Source organism: Cryptotermes secundus, unplaced genomic scaffold (genome assembly GCF_002891405.2).
Source record: "Cryptotermes secundus unplaced genomic scaffold, Csec_1.0 scaffold1090, whole genome shotgun sequence".
Lineage (NCBI taxonomy): Eukaryota > Metazoa > Arthropoda > Insecta > Blattodea > Kalotermitidae > Cryptotermes > Cryptotermes secundus.
In genome coordinates, this window is record NW_019734379.1 from 883,140 (window position 1) to 899,930 (window position 16,791).

Consider the following 16,791-nt stretch of genomic DNA (forward strand, 5'->3'; position numbering starts at 1 on the left):
GAAGAAAGCAGTCTTCTGGGATTTGGCACCGTGTATATGTGGCGTTAACCGACGTTCCTCCGAAACGTCGGTTAACACCACATATACACGGTGCCAAATCCCAGAAGACTGCTTTCTACTTAAAATGGGTCTCGAAAAACAAAATGTGAATTTTCTCGCAAATGGCTAGAACGATTTTGATCTCCGCCATAAATAAAAATATATAGGCGGCATCTTGATATACTGCATATATATGGGTAGGGGCAGGAGGCGCTCAAACGGTTACGCAATACGTACGTGTCCTAACTTTTATATCAGCGAACAGTCAGGGTCAATCGTACGGGTATATGAGGAACTGTGTGGACTGTGTTTGCACCGACATTCTGTTTCTTCCAGGTATCGAACGGTAAATAAGTTCACGTGTATCAGTGTGACTATAGACGGGGTTTGGATTAATGATCGGATTTATCGGACTTTTTGATTCAGCGCGTGACTACACTTTACAACTGACTATTACATATACACATTAGTGCCTACAGTCGTTTTCACTACCCGTTGCTCCTAATTGTCCTGCTTACAATATTTCGGCACGGAGCGTACAGAAAACACATTCCTTATGTTGCTGTGTAACTGTTGCGTTCGTGTCTGTTGGGGTTCCCATTATTGTTTTATTCAACTGTTGCCGCTGAAACATGCTTGTTTGCAGAGCCGTTACTTAGCAAATCTGTTGTATATTTGCTTATTCCGCGGTCGTTGCCTAGCAATGGATCTAAATGCCACAATATCTTGTATACACGTTGGATTATGTAAGAGGCAATACGTCACGTGACGGTGGCCTTGAGCTGGGGAATTACACTGACGTAGGTAGGCATGGCTTTTGTCGTGGAGAAATGCTTACACTGTACCTACCTGATAATGGAGATGGGTGGAAACGGTTCTTCCGACCCGCCCAGAAGCTCCGGATAAGTAGGAGGCCGGGTAAATGACAAACTCACGTTATAAAGGGAATTATTGCAATGGTAGTTGGGCAGTTCGGCGCTCAACGTATTGCAGCTGGGAACAATATTTATGAGGTCTTATTACGCTGTAAAATAGTTTCGTTACGACAATCGATAAGGAACAAAGCAGACTGCGTCCACCCTTCTCTACCACGATCTTCTTACTGCCGTGAACGGTTTCAGTTTCAGCAGATTTCCAAACTGTAATTACATACCTCGACGACTCTGCAGACATGAACTTTATGAGGAAAGTAAAGACAGAACATTTTCATTTAGTGTTTTGACACCTCAGCTGTAGTGACAACGCAGAGTTTCGACTTTTCGCTTGCATTATAACCGGATAATGACGTCAGGGATGGAGACTAGAAAGTGAACTCGGCAGTAAATTTCAATTTCCTACACCAGCAGAGCACACGGCGAGGGGCGTAGTTACACAGAGCTCGTTACAGCCCCTCAGTCAATAATATGAGTGTTCGTGGAGTTCCCTGCAGTAATGGAATCCCAAGGTTCACTATCGTCAACATAAAAAGTCCGCTATTTCACTTGTGGTACAGTTAAACCCACTTCGTTATTGGTTAAACTTGTGAAGACAGAAGTGCATGTAAATAAAACGTAAAGATTCAATTCCTAGAAAGATAAGATTGAAATATGATGAATTTGAGGCTCCCACAGCAGTGGTCATGAACAGTTCTATCTCCTGGGACATAACGCTGTGTATTTTGGTGAAATTCCGTTTTCACCGGAATATATGGCATTAGATCGCAGAAGATAAAACTCTTGAAGATTAAGAGATGTTAAGAAAGGGAGATCGTTAGTAATGTTGTTTTGTAATATTAATGTAATAAAATTCAGTTATATTTTTCTATTAAACCAAAAGCTCTAAAACTGTGATATTTGGTCCATACGAAGCTCAGAGTCCCCTGTTACACATTTTATTTTAAAGCGATTTATTTGTAAACATATTTTTAATAATTTGTTCGATAATCATTAAAGAAACTGGCTTTCTAAGAAAAATTTATTACTGAAAATTTTAGGAAGTGTCTTCAAGAAAATAACATTAAAAAAAAGTCAACACACACACAAAAGCCTCAACTACACGTGCTCCACATTTTGTATTGTAGAGCTCGTAGTTGCTTAGAAAAATGCATCTTACTTTGATAAAAGTAACTCTACAAAGACAGGGACTACAATTTCTTTTAAAAAAAGTAGTTCACTTCAGATTAATGTTCGAGTTTTCTCCATTCCTAGCAGGCAGTAATATAGCTCCAACCTTTGTTCTTCGAAGACTCTTCCTGACGTAAATTTAATTTTAACACCCAGAATTTCCGGAACCTTTGATATTAATTTTTTACACATTTATTCTCCCCGTCATATAACTACAGTATAGCGCAAAAAAGTCATGCTACAGAAGCCGTGGAGACGTAAACTGAGGCTCACATCCATATTAAGGTATAGAATCAATGATGACCTAAGCACCACAGCGCACAGAACTGCACTGGCACCTAAATTTACAACACAAGTGAGCCTACATTTATATTTCGTATCCCTTCCAATTTATTTGAAATTACGAGGAATTAATGAAATTGGTGCTAGAAGACTAACTTCATAATTTATACAGCAAACCCATTAATGTCAAGATAGTCCAAAACGGCATCTTCAGGTTCTACAAATAAAATATTGTATGCATTCCTGTCTCTTATATTCGTGGTAGGTGTTGTGCTTAATGGTACCAAGTATGAACCTCCTCATTTTGCAACTTTCTCCAGCTTCCTCTTACTTTCTCTCTCGTGGGTATAAATATCCTCCTCCGAAAATTTTTCTCAAATATCCTACCCATGGAACTACATGGTGTCACATCCCAGACGACCGATACTTTATCAAGACATCAAACGTTACGAGTTACACGACACGCACAAATCAACTGCGAGAAGGTTCACGTTTTTAGTTCGTATCGCCCTCATCCCACAAAACAGGAATTCAGTATTACAGAATTAGAATCTAAAATTAGATTAAAAACTAGTTATTTCTAAACCTGAAATTTATACCTAAGACATTATTAAATCATTATATACTTATATTAAACATTTATAGGTTATGTCCACAATCTTTCGTACGTAAACAAAAGATATGACAGAATAAACGTCACTATTTATACTTGCATCCTACTTCTTAACACAAAGTTCTGGATCAATAACGTTAATTTATGATTGATTAGCCCTAAAACAATTTAAAAAACGTTCTTGTAACTAGCATCAACGTACGTTCGTTTGATTGTTGCTCACGACAAAATCGGAACGGTGAAGATGCGACATAATGACATCTAACGGGAAAAAATTCAATTACTACGACGTACTGGATATACAAACGGCAAAAGAGACAAAATTAGCAAAGACAGTAAAATCTACAAGCTCTTTATAATTTGTGAATAAACTACTTCGAGTGTAGGCTCACACTTCTGAAAATATTTCACTCTTCACTAAATATATATACATATTTTCTTCCATGTTTCGGGACTCCAAAAAGCATACAATTATGATTAACAATTAAAAATTGATAAGAAGTTACCTGCTATCTATTTCAACCGATCTTGACTTGTACACCAAAAGCAGTATAGTTCAAAAGACCAACAACAATAAAAATAATCAATTTTCGATATCTGAATTACATGTGGCCTCCAGCATGAAGCAGGTACCAAGCATATTTACAAACGGTAGAAGTTATCCGTCTGGCCAAATGTGTGGTTCAGGACTTAAGTGTAGAGGAGTGTCCGAGGCCGGTTACGATAGCCGGGAGGTCTAAGGCATGCAATGTCCTCGCTAATTCTGAAGCCGGGATCGTGGGTTCGAATCCCACACAAGGTATGGATGTTTTGAGACGAGCTGATCACTCTTCCAAGGAGTCCTACCGTCTGTAAAATTATCAAAATGAAAACAACCTCGACACCGTAAGGTATAAGAGGAACGGATTAAGTAAGTAAGTAGTGTCCGAGATTGCTATTGTACTTACTGTGCAGTAAATGAAGAAGGCGCCCAGTGTGATCACCCTCAGTAGCACAGGACTGGCTGCCCTCACCACCTGAAACAACAACAAAGAATCGTTGCTGACACAGTCTCAAACAGAGGTAACCAAATACCGCACCCCAAAGCAGCGGTTGAGTGCGCAGGCCCGTCTTGTATTTGGGAGATCAGGGGTTGAAATCTCGGCCGGGAATCGGGTACATTGATGATTCTAATGGTTCCCCCGTCCCTCCAGGTAAATGATGGTAAAATGAGTCAATCTCTACGCCATCACTTCCTTCAGCATCCCTTTCGATTCATTATTCACTAATCTTCCTGTAATTCGACTCCGCTGTCTGTCTGTCTGTCTGTCTATCTACGTGTATCTATGGCTCTACAGCCCTTTGTTGGGCTTTCGCCGCTTTCCGGTTTCTTAATCCTATACACAGTGGGTAGGATTCCTTGGACGGGGGATCAGCCCGTCGCAAGGCTGCTACTTACACACAGAACAACACATAGAACAAACGCACACAGTGGGACTCGAACCCATGAACCCAATGTTCGAGCGAGCGAAGACAGTTCATGCCTTCGACAGCGCGGTCATTGCGTTCGGCTTTGATACCGTTATGGCAGGAGATATTGATAGTGTCGTTAAATAAACCGGAAATAAATAAAACCTTACAAATGACTGTAACTTTTAGCAGTTGATAGATTTCATAAACGTTAATGTTTTAGTGGGATTTTTACCAATGTTTTCAGCACCTCCGGTTATACAGCGTCGAGTGGTAGGATGACAGATCAGTGATGAAGTGGAAGGGATTTGGAAGGAAGAAGTGGTGACCAAACTCATATACAACGGCAGAATTTTACAGAAGGCCCCAAGGAAAACCACTAAGGGCCTGAATTGGTTTTGCCGGTATCCCAACCGAGAATCTAACCGATATCCTCCAGAATACAAGCACAGAACGTTACCGCTAGATCAGCCTGCCAGTTCTGCTTGCAAATGTGAAGTTATAAGCAGGTGTTAGCTTCTCACCGAGGAGAGTGAACTACAGCTGCGATTTGTGACGAAGTTACACTGGGTCAGGCTTTTCTCGGAACACTTCAGGGGGCGCCCGGTAGCGTACTTGGTTGAGGCACTATGCTACAAGCCGGAAAGTTGCGGGTTCGAATACTGATGAAGTCACTGGATTTTTTTCAATTGACCTAATCTTTCCTGCCGCACTATATCCCTGGGGTCGACTCAGCCTCTAACAGAAATGAGTACCAGAAATCTTCCTGGGGGGTACAGGGCGGCCGGCGCGTAAGGCTGACAGCGTCAAAGCTATCTGTGAGCCGATTGTTTAGAAAATGTGAGAGCCTCGACGTCTCGCAAACATATGGGGCTCCACGGCCTGTTACAGGGATAACTTTACCTTTTTAACCTTTTACATTTCAGTTTTGACCTGCCAGTTGTCACTCACCAATGCCCAATACACACTTATCGTCAGGGGATGTTACAGGCCGCAACACCAAGGGACTGCTTCACCCCACTCACACAGATAACTAATTAAAACTTGATAATGACCGGCTGATAGCAGTGAAATCTAAATACGACTTTGGTATGTCACATGCCGCATGTTTATATAATGAAATTATTTGTGTTTATTTTCCCTACAAGCTGTCCCACAAAACAGGATGTTTCGGACAAGCGGTTCCACTTCAACTATTATTATCCCTTCGCATTCTTCCCGTCCCCGAAAACGTCGGGTTTCTGACAGCAACAGAACAGCTGAGTCAGGAAAGTGGAATGAAAGACCGTGGCTCGATTTCCGGCAGAGGCCACTATGCCAAGTCGATACGGGGGGTGGGGCATATCTGAAGACTATCGGAGCGTCTTCTCCAGGAACAAGAGGGGCCAGAGGCCCGAGAGGGACGCACTCCATTCAGCTATTTCAGTACCGATGTATAGGGCGTTCCATAGCTCAGGCGGCTAGTCGCTGGCTTCCAACCTGGCGGCCCGAGTTCGAGCCAGAGTCAGGTCATGTGGGATTTGTGGTGGATGTAGTGGCAGTGGGGCAATTTTTTTCTACGAGTACTACGGTTTCCCCTGCCAAGTCTTATTCCACCGACTGCTCCACAGTCACCATCGTATACCATCCGGGGCTGGTACACTAGGCCAGTTAGTGGCCGCAGTGCTGAGTGGACTCAGTCTCACCCCATCCCAAGAAATAATTAAAAAAAATACTGTATAGAATACAAAAAGAGTTACCCCTGCACCCCTTTACGTATTCGTTGAGTGGTGGTCCGACAAGAGCAGTGTTAACGTATACTTTACCTGCAAATCATAAATATGTCCAAAGAAGCAACATATGATGTCTGACAATTTGAATCTGGCCTAACAAACAATTATCATCAAATCTGGTAACAAGGTAATCGATCAAAGCATATTTCGAAGAAAACTGTCTTCTAAATATGTGACGCCGTATAGTTTAGTAAATCGTTACCAACGTTTCAGAGTACCCTACCGCGTTAATCCTTAGGATATGTATCAACGTTTCGGAGGAGCCTCCTGCCTCTATATGCAGGATAGCGTGTTCTTCTGAAACGCTAGTACCAGACTACACGGAGTCATAGCTTAGGAGGCAGTAATCCTCAGGGTCACTGCTGTGAGAACAGCAACATATGCAATGTCTGTTTCGTCCTTTCACCCTACACGTGCGAATCATATTCATGTAAAGCACAGTTTGGGCGAGGATACAGAAGAAAGCAAAGGATGAGGAGAAAGAGGGAATGATGGGAGATGTAGGGAAGGAGAAGACAGAAGGAAATGGAGGTGAAGAACGAGATGTTTAAGATATAAGAAAAATGAGAAAAGAAGGAACGATATGAGATGGAAAAGGAAAAAAGAGATACGGTGTGAGGTGGAAAAGGAAAAAAGAGGAAAGATGTGAGGTGGAAAATGGAAAAGGGGGGGGGGAATGAGTATAGAAAAAGTTGAAGAATAAGCAGGAGGGGAGAGGAAGACGAAACAGCTGCTGTATTTCATGTCAACCCGATACCTGCACTGTTCAGAAAACCATCATTCCAGAAAATAAAAACTGTCTTCTTGAGATGAAACGGGCCCGAAAGAGATAAGTCCCTTGAACGTCTCATGTGCGCAAGACAAAGCATTACAGAGATGACGGCCATATCTCATTCCTTTCGGTTCCAATAATAAGTTCTCGGATCTCAGTGAAATCCTGGTCATGAAGCAGGGCTTCTAGAACAAATTCCGCCGCCAATTCCCTTAACATAGGAGCAATTTTCTTGTCTACAAAAATACATTTATTTTAATCTGCATGTTATTGATTTCTTATATTCACACGTATTCCTCTTTGTTTTCATATGAGGGGGAGACACATTTCACCTCTCGTGACAGACAGCTGGGATTTAATTTCAAATATTCATGGTTTCTTCTTTATTACAAGGGGAACGGTTGAGGAATGTTTGGCTAAAATTTATGGTCTTAGTTACTCACAATATTCAAAGATGGATACTGGGACACGTGTTGGCGTAGTCAGAATACGCACTATGCTACAAGCCGGTAGGTCGCGGGTGCGATATATGACAAGGTCACTGGATTTCTCTATTTACCTAAGCCTTCCAGCCGCACTATGGACTTAGGGTCGACTCAGCCTCTAAAATAAGTATCAGGAATCTTCCTGGGGGTAAAGGGTGGCCAGGTGGGGCGTAAGGTTGAAAACTCACCGCCATCTGTGAGCAGACTCTTTAGAAAACGTGGGAGCCTCGACGTCTCACCGCCCTATGGGCCTCCACGGCTTGTTACAGGGATAGCTTTGCCTTTTCTTTATAACTCGAATATGCCTCATGCTTGAGGACGGAACAGGCTAACAAGCTCAACTTTTGCATATGATAATAGCGATTAGTATTGTCTCCTGGGTTGTAATGAAATGCATTTCGGAGACAGTCCAGCGTTTCTAAGGAAATTTCTGCCTCCATCTTCCAGGTCGAAAGTAAACCAAGCAAGAAATGAGCAGAAGTAAATGGCAGGCTGGGCCTGAAGGTGAAGGCAGTGCGATTCTCCGATAAATCCGAATCCCTCTGAACTACACGGCTTTCAAAATCGTACACTTCATAGTCACTGCTATGAGAACCTCGGATTCAACAATTTCTCTCTCTCTCTGCATACCATTTATATGACGGCTAGAACTGGCTTACATTTCACGCCCTGAATTCGAAAGTAAAGTTCTGTTAACATCTCTTGCGAGAACACTTTGGCCCACGTGACTTTTTGAGGTTCTAACGGGGAAGAAAGTTAAGATAGCAGCCTTCTTGGATGTGGATGCGGAAAGAAAGAAGAAGAAGAAGAAGAAATCCGTACCTGAAAATGGTGCATCTGAAGGCTTGCTGCTAATCTTTCAGTTTTTAATATTATTAAACGATTTATGTAACAGTAAATAAAATATGTCACAACAGGACAACAAGACACTGTAATTTTCATACATTAATTCTTCAAGATAAAAGACGTAAACAGTAATCTTACTAAATATATATTAGTGTAACGATGAAATGAAACCTCTGAAATTACGTAATTTCGGGTTACCATATCACAGAACCACGGACCGTTAACCAATGCATGAATATAAGTTACGTAGTAAGTCTCGAGCGAGCGAGCAGGCTTTGTTTCGGTGTATTGTGTCTATTCCGTGAATACTGACAATACTTCCCGTGGTTGCATTACAAATCGATACACAAACATTAACACATAACGAAGTGTACGCACATTTATCAGTAATTACATCTGTAACAACTGAAGAAATGTGACCGTCTTTAGCATTTACAATCTTTAAGGAATGTATCTTCTTTTGTATTAGTACTATGTGTATATGCGACCGCCTCTGTGGTCTAGTGGTCAGAGGTCCTGAACACAAATCCTGAGGTCTCGGGTTCGATCCACGGAGCTGCCAGATTTTCTGAGAAGTGGGTCTGGAACGGGTTTCACTCAGCCTCGCGAGGATAACTGACGAGCTATTTCTATGAAATAGCGGCTCCGGTCTAGAAAACGGAGATTAACTGCTGCGAGGATGCGTTGCGCTGACCACGCGACACCCTCTATCCGCTAAAGATGGCACTAACTTCGCCGATAAGCGGCGGTCGCTCGGTCGGTATAGTTTGCTTGCGGATTAAAATAACGGTTGTTGTTGTTGTTACCTTAACTCTCTGTTGATATTACACAAATTCCTTAGCATTCAAATCAAAGTAAAAGGCGAGAGGTAAAAGGCTTACAGCTATGTGAATTATTCATGAGAACTGTTTATTATTCATCTGTTTTAAAATTATGACAATTATCGTGTGTGTAATTCTGAAATAAGTATGAATCATGGGATAACATGTGAGTAACCGAGTAAAAGCCGGGATAATTAAGTCGGTAAAATGATTAAATAAACTCACGACACGGATAAGTCATTTTTGTACATGCCGACTCCGGGATCCACCCATTTTCTCTATCCAACGAGTGAAAAGAATGGAAGAATGAATGACATTATTCACAGCCATCTAAAGCTGTAATAAGACAGCAAACTGCGCTGTTTAAAACTGCAGCCACGGAAAGATTTCATTCATTATGTAAAAGCTGCAATATGACTTCCACTTCCTCTTTACCTTCTCTCACGCGATATTAAATTTCACTGAAACACTCTCTGCGTGAATGACTGTGCCACGTGATCCCAATATGACGTACTGTACCTGACACATTTCATATTGTTTCTTAATTCAATAAGCAGCTGGGATGTGGGACAGAACTGAAACTGGCAGTGACGTCATTACTGACACAAAAGTACTTCCATTACATGTCAGCAACCCTGTTAAATAAAACTAATTAGCATATCTTCGAATGTATTTAAATTCATGTAAGTGGCTCTATTTTTATTTTATATACTTATTCGATATGTAGACTCCCTGCTATTTTCCTACTCTAGCTACGCATAATATATAAACATGCTGAACTGTGTTACCATGGCAACCAAGTCAATAATCTACATGGAGAAAGACACCCCAGCTACAATAGAAACGAAACAGATAAAATGCCAAAAGTTTATACAGCGACCATAAATAACTTAGCGAAGTGTTATGTGCCTACAGTCCTGTCCAAGATGTACATGAACCTTCAGGTTCAGTAAAAAGAAAACACATATTGAGCAGCCTAATAAATATCAGCTGCTCAAGGAACAGACTGTACTATGGAACTGATTACTTACGCGAAATGTTAGATTCACTCATGAAAACAATAAAAATGCATTTTAATATTCAAGTTAAACAAAAATGTAAGAGTGAACTGGAAAGGGGTTGCAGCCCCCCACTGCCTCTCCACCCCTCCCTTAAACGACTAGAAAATGGTTTTTATTACCATCTAATTTAGCAAACCAACTCGGATATTTTCGAAAACCCGTAATGTGAACCCATTCATTTCAGACACCTGTGAAAACAGTTTCAAAACAAATTTCCTTAATTAGTTTTTACTTGCATACTACAAGTTCATAAAATGGAGATGAGTTACACAGTTTACGCATCAAACTCTTTGAGTAATTTAATTATAAATGCCGTTTCGAGTCAGGGCTGTCCAGGGTGCAGACTTCGTGCTCTCTAAGTGATGCGACAACGCTGGCACATCAGAGCCTGGAGAGAGAGAGAGAGAGAGAGAGAGAGAGNAGGAGAATGTGGGGGGTGGGGTTAGTGACAGAGACTACATTAAGTGGGGAGGGGCAAGAAACATTTTTCCTCCAGTTTTGATGGCTCCCAGGCAGTGCCCGTTCGTTCCTTGTGTGTGAAAGGGTAAAGCTTAAGGAAGCGAAATGGTATGAAGCCTGAAGGAAAGAAGCTGAGCCGGGGGTTCACCGCGTTTTATCGGAATTCATTTTCATATCACGCTGGAAGGGCTGCATACTGTGAAATTATGATATGATACTGGGAGGGCTAGAGTAGGGCGGAATTTTGATGTTAACATTAGAAGGGGTACATAGAAGTTCAGTTCGTACCTCACAGGAAACACATTATGTATCCACTACGAAGACCAGCCGGTTAATGCTTTGTTGCGAGAACCATACGAAACACACAGATATATCTTGCCGTGGCCAGAATGTGCGGTTCTATCATGTTAAAACAGACGGTAGTAACTATTAGGCTTTAAAGGGTTAAAGATACAGATATGTAAACATTAAAGCTTGTTTAGTACCCACCCCTGAGTTGGAACGGTCTGTGCAGTCCATGAGCTGTGCGTTGTTAATTCCTGCACTTAAAAGCTTAATTCTATCGTCACGTAACAAAAGCGGCTTCGTATCAAGATTTACACCATTCATTTCAACCTGGCCGGCTCTGGACGTTTTAACTTTAGCACTACATCCCTTCTTACTATACAGGGTATCCCGCGAGGAAAGGTCAATATTCTGGGATGTCACAGCATCGGTCATTCTAAGCAAAAAAGTGTATATGTACATGTGTCCTATTCCGAACGGTTTCCGAGACAGAGCTGTTTCCCTGTACACGCGAGTGACACGAAATGTCCTCACAGGAGTTGCAAAGTGCATTGATGTTGGCGGCAGGATTTTTGAAAAGGTATTATACCGGGTAAACTGTACCAACTTTGTCACTTGAACAACAAATACTGGTATTAGAAACAGTACGTAATATCTCTTTCTTATTAACAGTTTTGGAACTGTACAGTGAAATAGCCCTATCTCGGAAACCGTTCGGAATAGGAAGCATCCAGTACATATACACTTTTTTTGCTTAGAATGACCTCCCAGAATACTGACCATTCATTCTGGGACACCCCGTGTGTTTCAAACGAAATCACTTTCCACTAAATTTTGTCATACAGAAAGCACATATTATGATACTGAAAGTGTACCTCAGAAATTAATGTTAAAATCATAATATATGTACGAGTATATATATATATATATATTTACTGCAATAAAACGCATGATGATACTGGTATATTGCCTTGACCTCGCATTCATCAGTCAAGTGCACTTCACTCATCAAAGAAAGAAAGAACAGTAAGAAGACAAGGAAGACACACAGAATGGAAGAAAGCATCAATGCCAGAAGTTATGATTGATGGTGGCGCCACGTTGTCTCTAGTGGTGAACGTGAGAACTTGGCTTTAACACATAAAAGAACTCCATCTGGAGGTAATGACATCAGATAATTAGATTTACACAGAGGAAAACTTCAGATCCAATCGAAATAGGGAAAACAAATCAAAGTGACGAAGGAAGAATCAGTAATAATGCAGATCCGTTAAGGCAATTTTTGAATAACTCGCAGTAATCAAGAAACATTACGCTGTATCAACTGGAGCGGTTAGCAGATGGCATTGTCAAGGTAACAAGTGGAAGACAGAATCATACACGGATTATTTATTAATGATTTAGGTGTGAGGGGCGAAATGCTTCAACATCTAAAACATTGACGATTGCCACGTTCTGAGGGTGTGTCGCCGAGTAGTATGATAGTTCACCTACGTTTCGGAGGAACGTACTGCCTCCATCTTCAGGATAAAACAAGTAACTAAGTAAGCAACTATTAAGAAGCAAGCAAGCTCAGATAAATTTTTAGGATATACAAAAACACTATCGTGGGTTCTGAGGCCGGCCGATGAATTTACCTCTCTTCTTAAGTACGTTAAACGGAAAGAAAGAACATTTAAATTCAAAACGAATTCAATATTCTTTCTATTCTCCGTGCCCTGTGTACCTTCTTCAACTCTGTTTCTTCTTTCATGAATTTCTTTCTCTCCTATTCTTTCTTTACCGTTTTCTTCCCCTTTTTTCTCATTTCTTCCTATTTCTTTCTTTCTCCCTGATTTCTTCCTTAAATATTTCAACTGCATTTTAATTGTGACAGCGCATACTTCATCTCTGTGAGCGGTGTGGTATGCTGGGCAGATCGCGGCGTTCCGTCTAGCCCTTATGGAAATTCTGTCTACTGCTTACAGAGTGAAGAAATTCTGACGTCAACTGCGCACTTCATGACAGCAGGACCAGTAGCGTGTGACGTCAAAATGTCCCGTTACTTTGCGTAGACTCGGTTCTCGCCAAATACAGTGGCCCTCTTCCCTTGTACTTACCATACTGACATATGGTTCCGGTGGATCATTACGCGGTATCTGAAAAAACATATGAAATGAAAGCATTCTGTGGAGGCCACAGAAACTATTGAACGAATTTAACTGTAATTTCGTATTCAGGGTCTATACCAGAAGCCAGGTGTGTTTAATTGCGGTTAGTATCTGTCGATCATAATTGCTACTTTACTAACGAACTAACCTAATGGAGCTGACCCTTTCTTGAGAAGCCGCCAGTTGTGCAGCTACTCAAGAACTTCCCAACATTTTATGGAACCCGAAGGTTCATTACCGTGTTCACACGAGTCCTCCACTGGTCCCTATCCTGAACCAGATCAATCCAGCCCATATTACCAGATTCTCTATAAGATCCATTTTAATATTAATCACTGTTCTTTGTCTTGGTCTTCCTATTGGTATCTTTCCTTATGGCTTTCCCACCAATATCCTATATGCATTTCTATTCAGCCCACTCGTGCTTCATGTCCTGCCCATCTCATTTTCCTTGACTTGATCGTTCTAATTATACTTGGAGAAGAGTACAGGTTGTGAGGCTCCTCATTATGCAGTTTTCTCCAACCTCCTGTCACTTCATTTCCCTTCGGTCCAAATATTCTCAACACCCTGTTCTCAAAAACCCTCGGTCTCCGTTCCTCTCTTAATGTCAAGAGACCAAGTTTCACATCCATACAGAACCACAGACAAAATTATAGTTTTGTATATTCTAATTTTTACGTTATAAGACAGCAGACGAAAAGACAAAAGGTTGTGGACTGAATGGTAGCAAGCATTGCCCGAGTTCAGTCTCCTTTTAATTTCCTCCTGATCAAATTTCAATTGTCACTGCTGTTTCAAAATATTTGGCCTGTGTCACATTTTCATGGTGGGGGGCGAGTCAGAAAACTGCGCGCAAGTCACTGGACATGCGCAGTGGATTTTACAATGGTCTCGGACGTTACCACGATGATTCTCATGACAGACAAAACCGCGGATGTGTGAAGACGCGTATAATAAGGGCCTACAAGGACAGTCACCTATATATTCCGTTAACGTCAGATATCACCAGCGAGAAGCAATGTGACCAGTTTATTTTTGTTATTAATATAACTGGAGACGTCAATAATTCATAGTAGTGCTTATTACTAAGCAAAAGTAAGTAAAGCTATCCCTGTACAAGGCCGTGAAGGCCCATAGGGTTGTGAGACGTTGAGGGTCCCACATTATCTAGACAATCGGCTCAAAGACGGCGGTAAGGTTGTCAGCCTTACGGGCCGGCCGCGCTTTACTCCCCAGGAAAATTATTTAATTAATTCCTGGTACTTATTTCTGTTAGGGGCTGAGTCGACCCCAGGGCCATAGTGGGGCCGGAAGGATTAGGCCCACCGAAAAAAATCCAATGATCTCATCGGGACTTGAACCCGCGATCGTCAAATTTCATCTTGACATCAAATGATTACCCGTACTTTTTTTTAATAATAACCACCCTTATACATGCGTTCATTAATTTATATTCACAAAATGGAAGACTGGAATAAGACGACACATAATTTGTTCAAGGCATAAAGTAAAGAAATAATTTTGTATGGAGTTTATATGCAGTCTCTGCTATAACATTTCCGACTGGAAAATACGCTAGCGAGGCCCAGACAGTAATAAAATCTTCCCCTTCTCCTGACCTTGGCACCACGTGAACCGAAGCGAATGGCTGACGCCTCACACATTTCAAGTTTAATAAAATATAAAATAAACCGTTTCTTGTGTAAACTGTATGCAGATACGTCTAAGAATATAAAGCAATTCCACCTTTACACCATCATAACACTCGACTCTATGATTTACACCGGCTCTTACGAGTATGTATGCATTACAGACATTAATAATTTATTTTCAAGAGAAACATAAGACACACGTAATCTAATTCCCTTGGTTTACGATACCGTGCACAGATTTCTCCTTTAATAATTAAGATTTATTGCAAGCGAAATTTTCAAGAAGGATGAGGCTGGCAGGGCATGTAGCACGAATGGAGAAGAATGCATATAGGATATAGGAAAGACACCACTGAGGAGACCAAGGCATAGGTGAGTGGACAATATTAAAATGGATCTTAGACCGACAGGATGCGATTATATGGATTGGACTGATCTGGCTCAGGATAGGGACCAGTGGAGAACTCTTGTGAACACGGTAATGAACCTTCGGGTTCCATAAAATGCTGGGAAATTGAGTAGCTGCAGATTTGGCTTCTCCTCAAGAAGGGCTCAGCTCCAAAAGTAAGTACAAGCGAATATAAAACAAAGAACAGGTTCCTCTAGAGATAACCATTTAGACTTGTATTTGGAGGTTCCAGGTTCGAACACGAAACGAGATAACGGCTATCCTGGTAGTTACTATAGGATTCTGACGATGGTGTATAACAAACACAAAGAGATATTGGGTTTTCGGACTTTATCCATCGTCCTAGTTTTTAAGATTACTAAGAAAAACACGACGTTTCGGAAACTGGATCTGTTTCCGTCCTCATGTGAGGGAAAATAGAAGAGGTGTTTTCCCTCAACTGAGGACGGAAACATCCAGTTTCCGAAACGTCGTGTTTTCTTAGTTATCTTAAAAACCAGGACGATGGATAAGTCCGAAAACCCAGTATCTCTGAACGGCTATCCTGGCTGAGAATTCACACTTCTCCTCAGTCACTGCAGGGAATTGCCGGGATAGTATCGCAATAAAGTCGCGACCGCTTCCGCCCGGTACACTCCAATTCATCATTCATCCGACGCTGTATACTGTAAGCGTCTTAGTGACGTCACGAAACTGAAAGAACTCAGTAATATCTGAAACAAAATGTTAACTTGTGTGCTGATAAAGCGTGGGCCAAAAGTGACTTTTAAGGTTCTCTCAGCGGTGATTATGAGTACTATCTTCTGGAATATGATACCGTGCAGTCTGATATAATTTACATACCTCTCGAAGGTGCGCACTGCCTCCATCTTTAGGGTCGAAGAATAAACCGACAAAGAAAAGTAAGGAATAAGGCGGCTTATATTTCTACCCTGAACATGATGACAGTAATTCCTTTCAAATTTCTGTGGACGTCACACTACACGGTGTCTCATCTCACAAGTGTACTCTCCAGTGATGAAAGGGTTTACTGCATGGGATAAATCAACCAAATTTCGTGGTACGACCATCTATGTTCGCGCAGGAACTGGGCGTGGGCTCCACAGATGGGTCCATTATGGAGTAATGTATTGAAAACTCTTGAATATATAAGTTACCCAATTCAGAACAAGGATCATGAGATGGGCTTAGTGCACCTAGTAGCGTAGTTGATTGAGACACTATGTTACAAGCCGTAAGGTCTCGGGTTCGAGTCCCGATGAGGTGGATTTCTTCAATTCACCTAATCATTCCAGCCGCATTATGGGCTTGGGGTCGACTCAGCCTCTAACAGAAATGAGTACCAGGAATTTTCCTGGGCGGTAGAGAGCGGTCGGTGCGTAAGACTGACAACCTTACCGCCATCTGTGAACCGACTGACTATAAAATGTGGGGGCCTCGACGTCTCAAAACCCTATGAGTCCCCATGGCCTTTTACAGGGATACCTTTACCTTTTATCTATCGCCTTCCCAGGAGAAAATGTACGAGTATATTGCAGGACATTTGAGGTACTTACACATCTGTTAAGGACACTATAAGGACCACATAAAC

At 41.5% G+C, this 16,791-nt stretch overlaps 1 protein-coding gene across 1 annotated transcript in view; it reads right to left on the minus strand.

The window, feature by feature from the left end:
* The window catches only part of LOC111868953, a 517,093-nt gene that overhangs the window by 103,705 nt on the left and 396,597 nt on the right, over nt 1–16,791 (minus strand). The window contains exon 6 of the mRNA XM_033753245.1: nt 3,984–4,052. Within this exon, the coding sequence (XP_033609136.1) occupies nt 3,984–4,052 (69 nt within the window). The remainder of the gene's footprint in view (nt 1–3,983; nt 4,053–16,791) is intronic.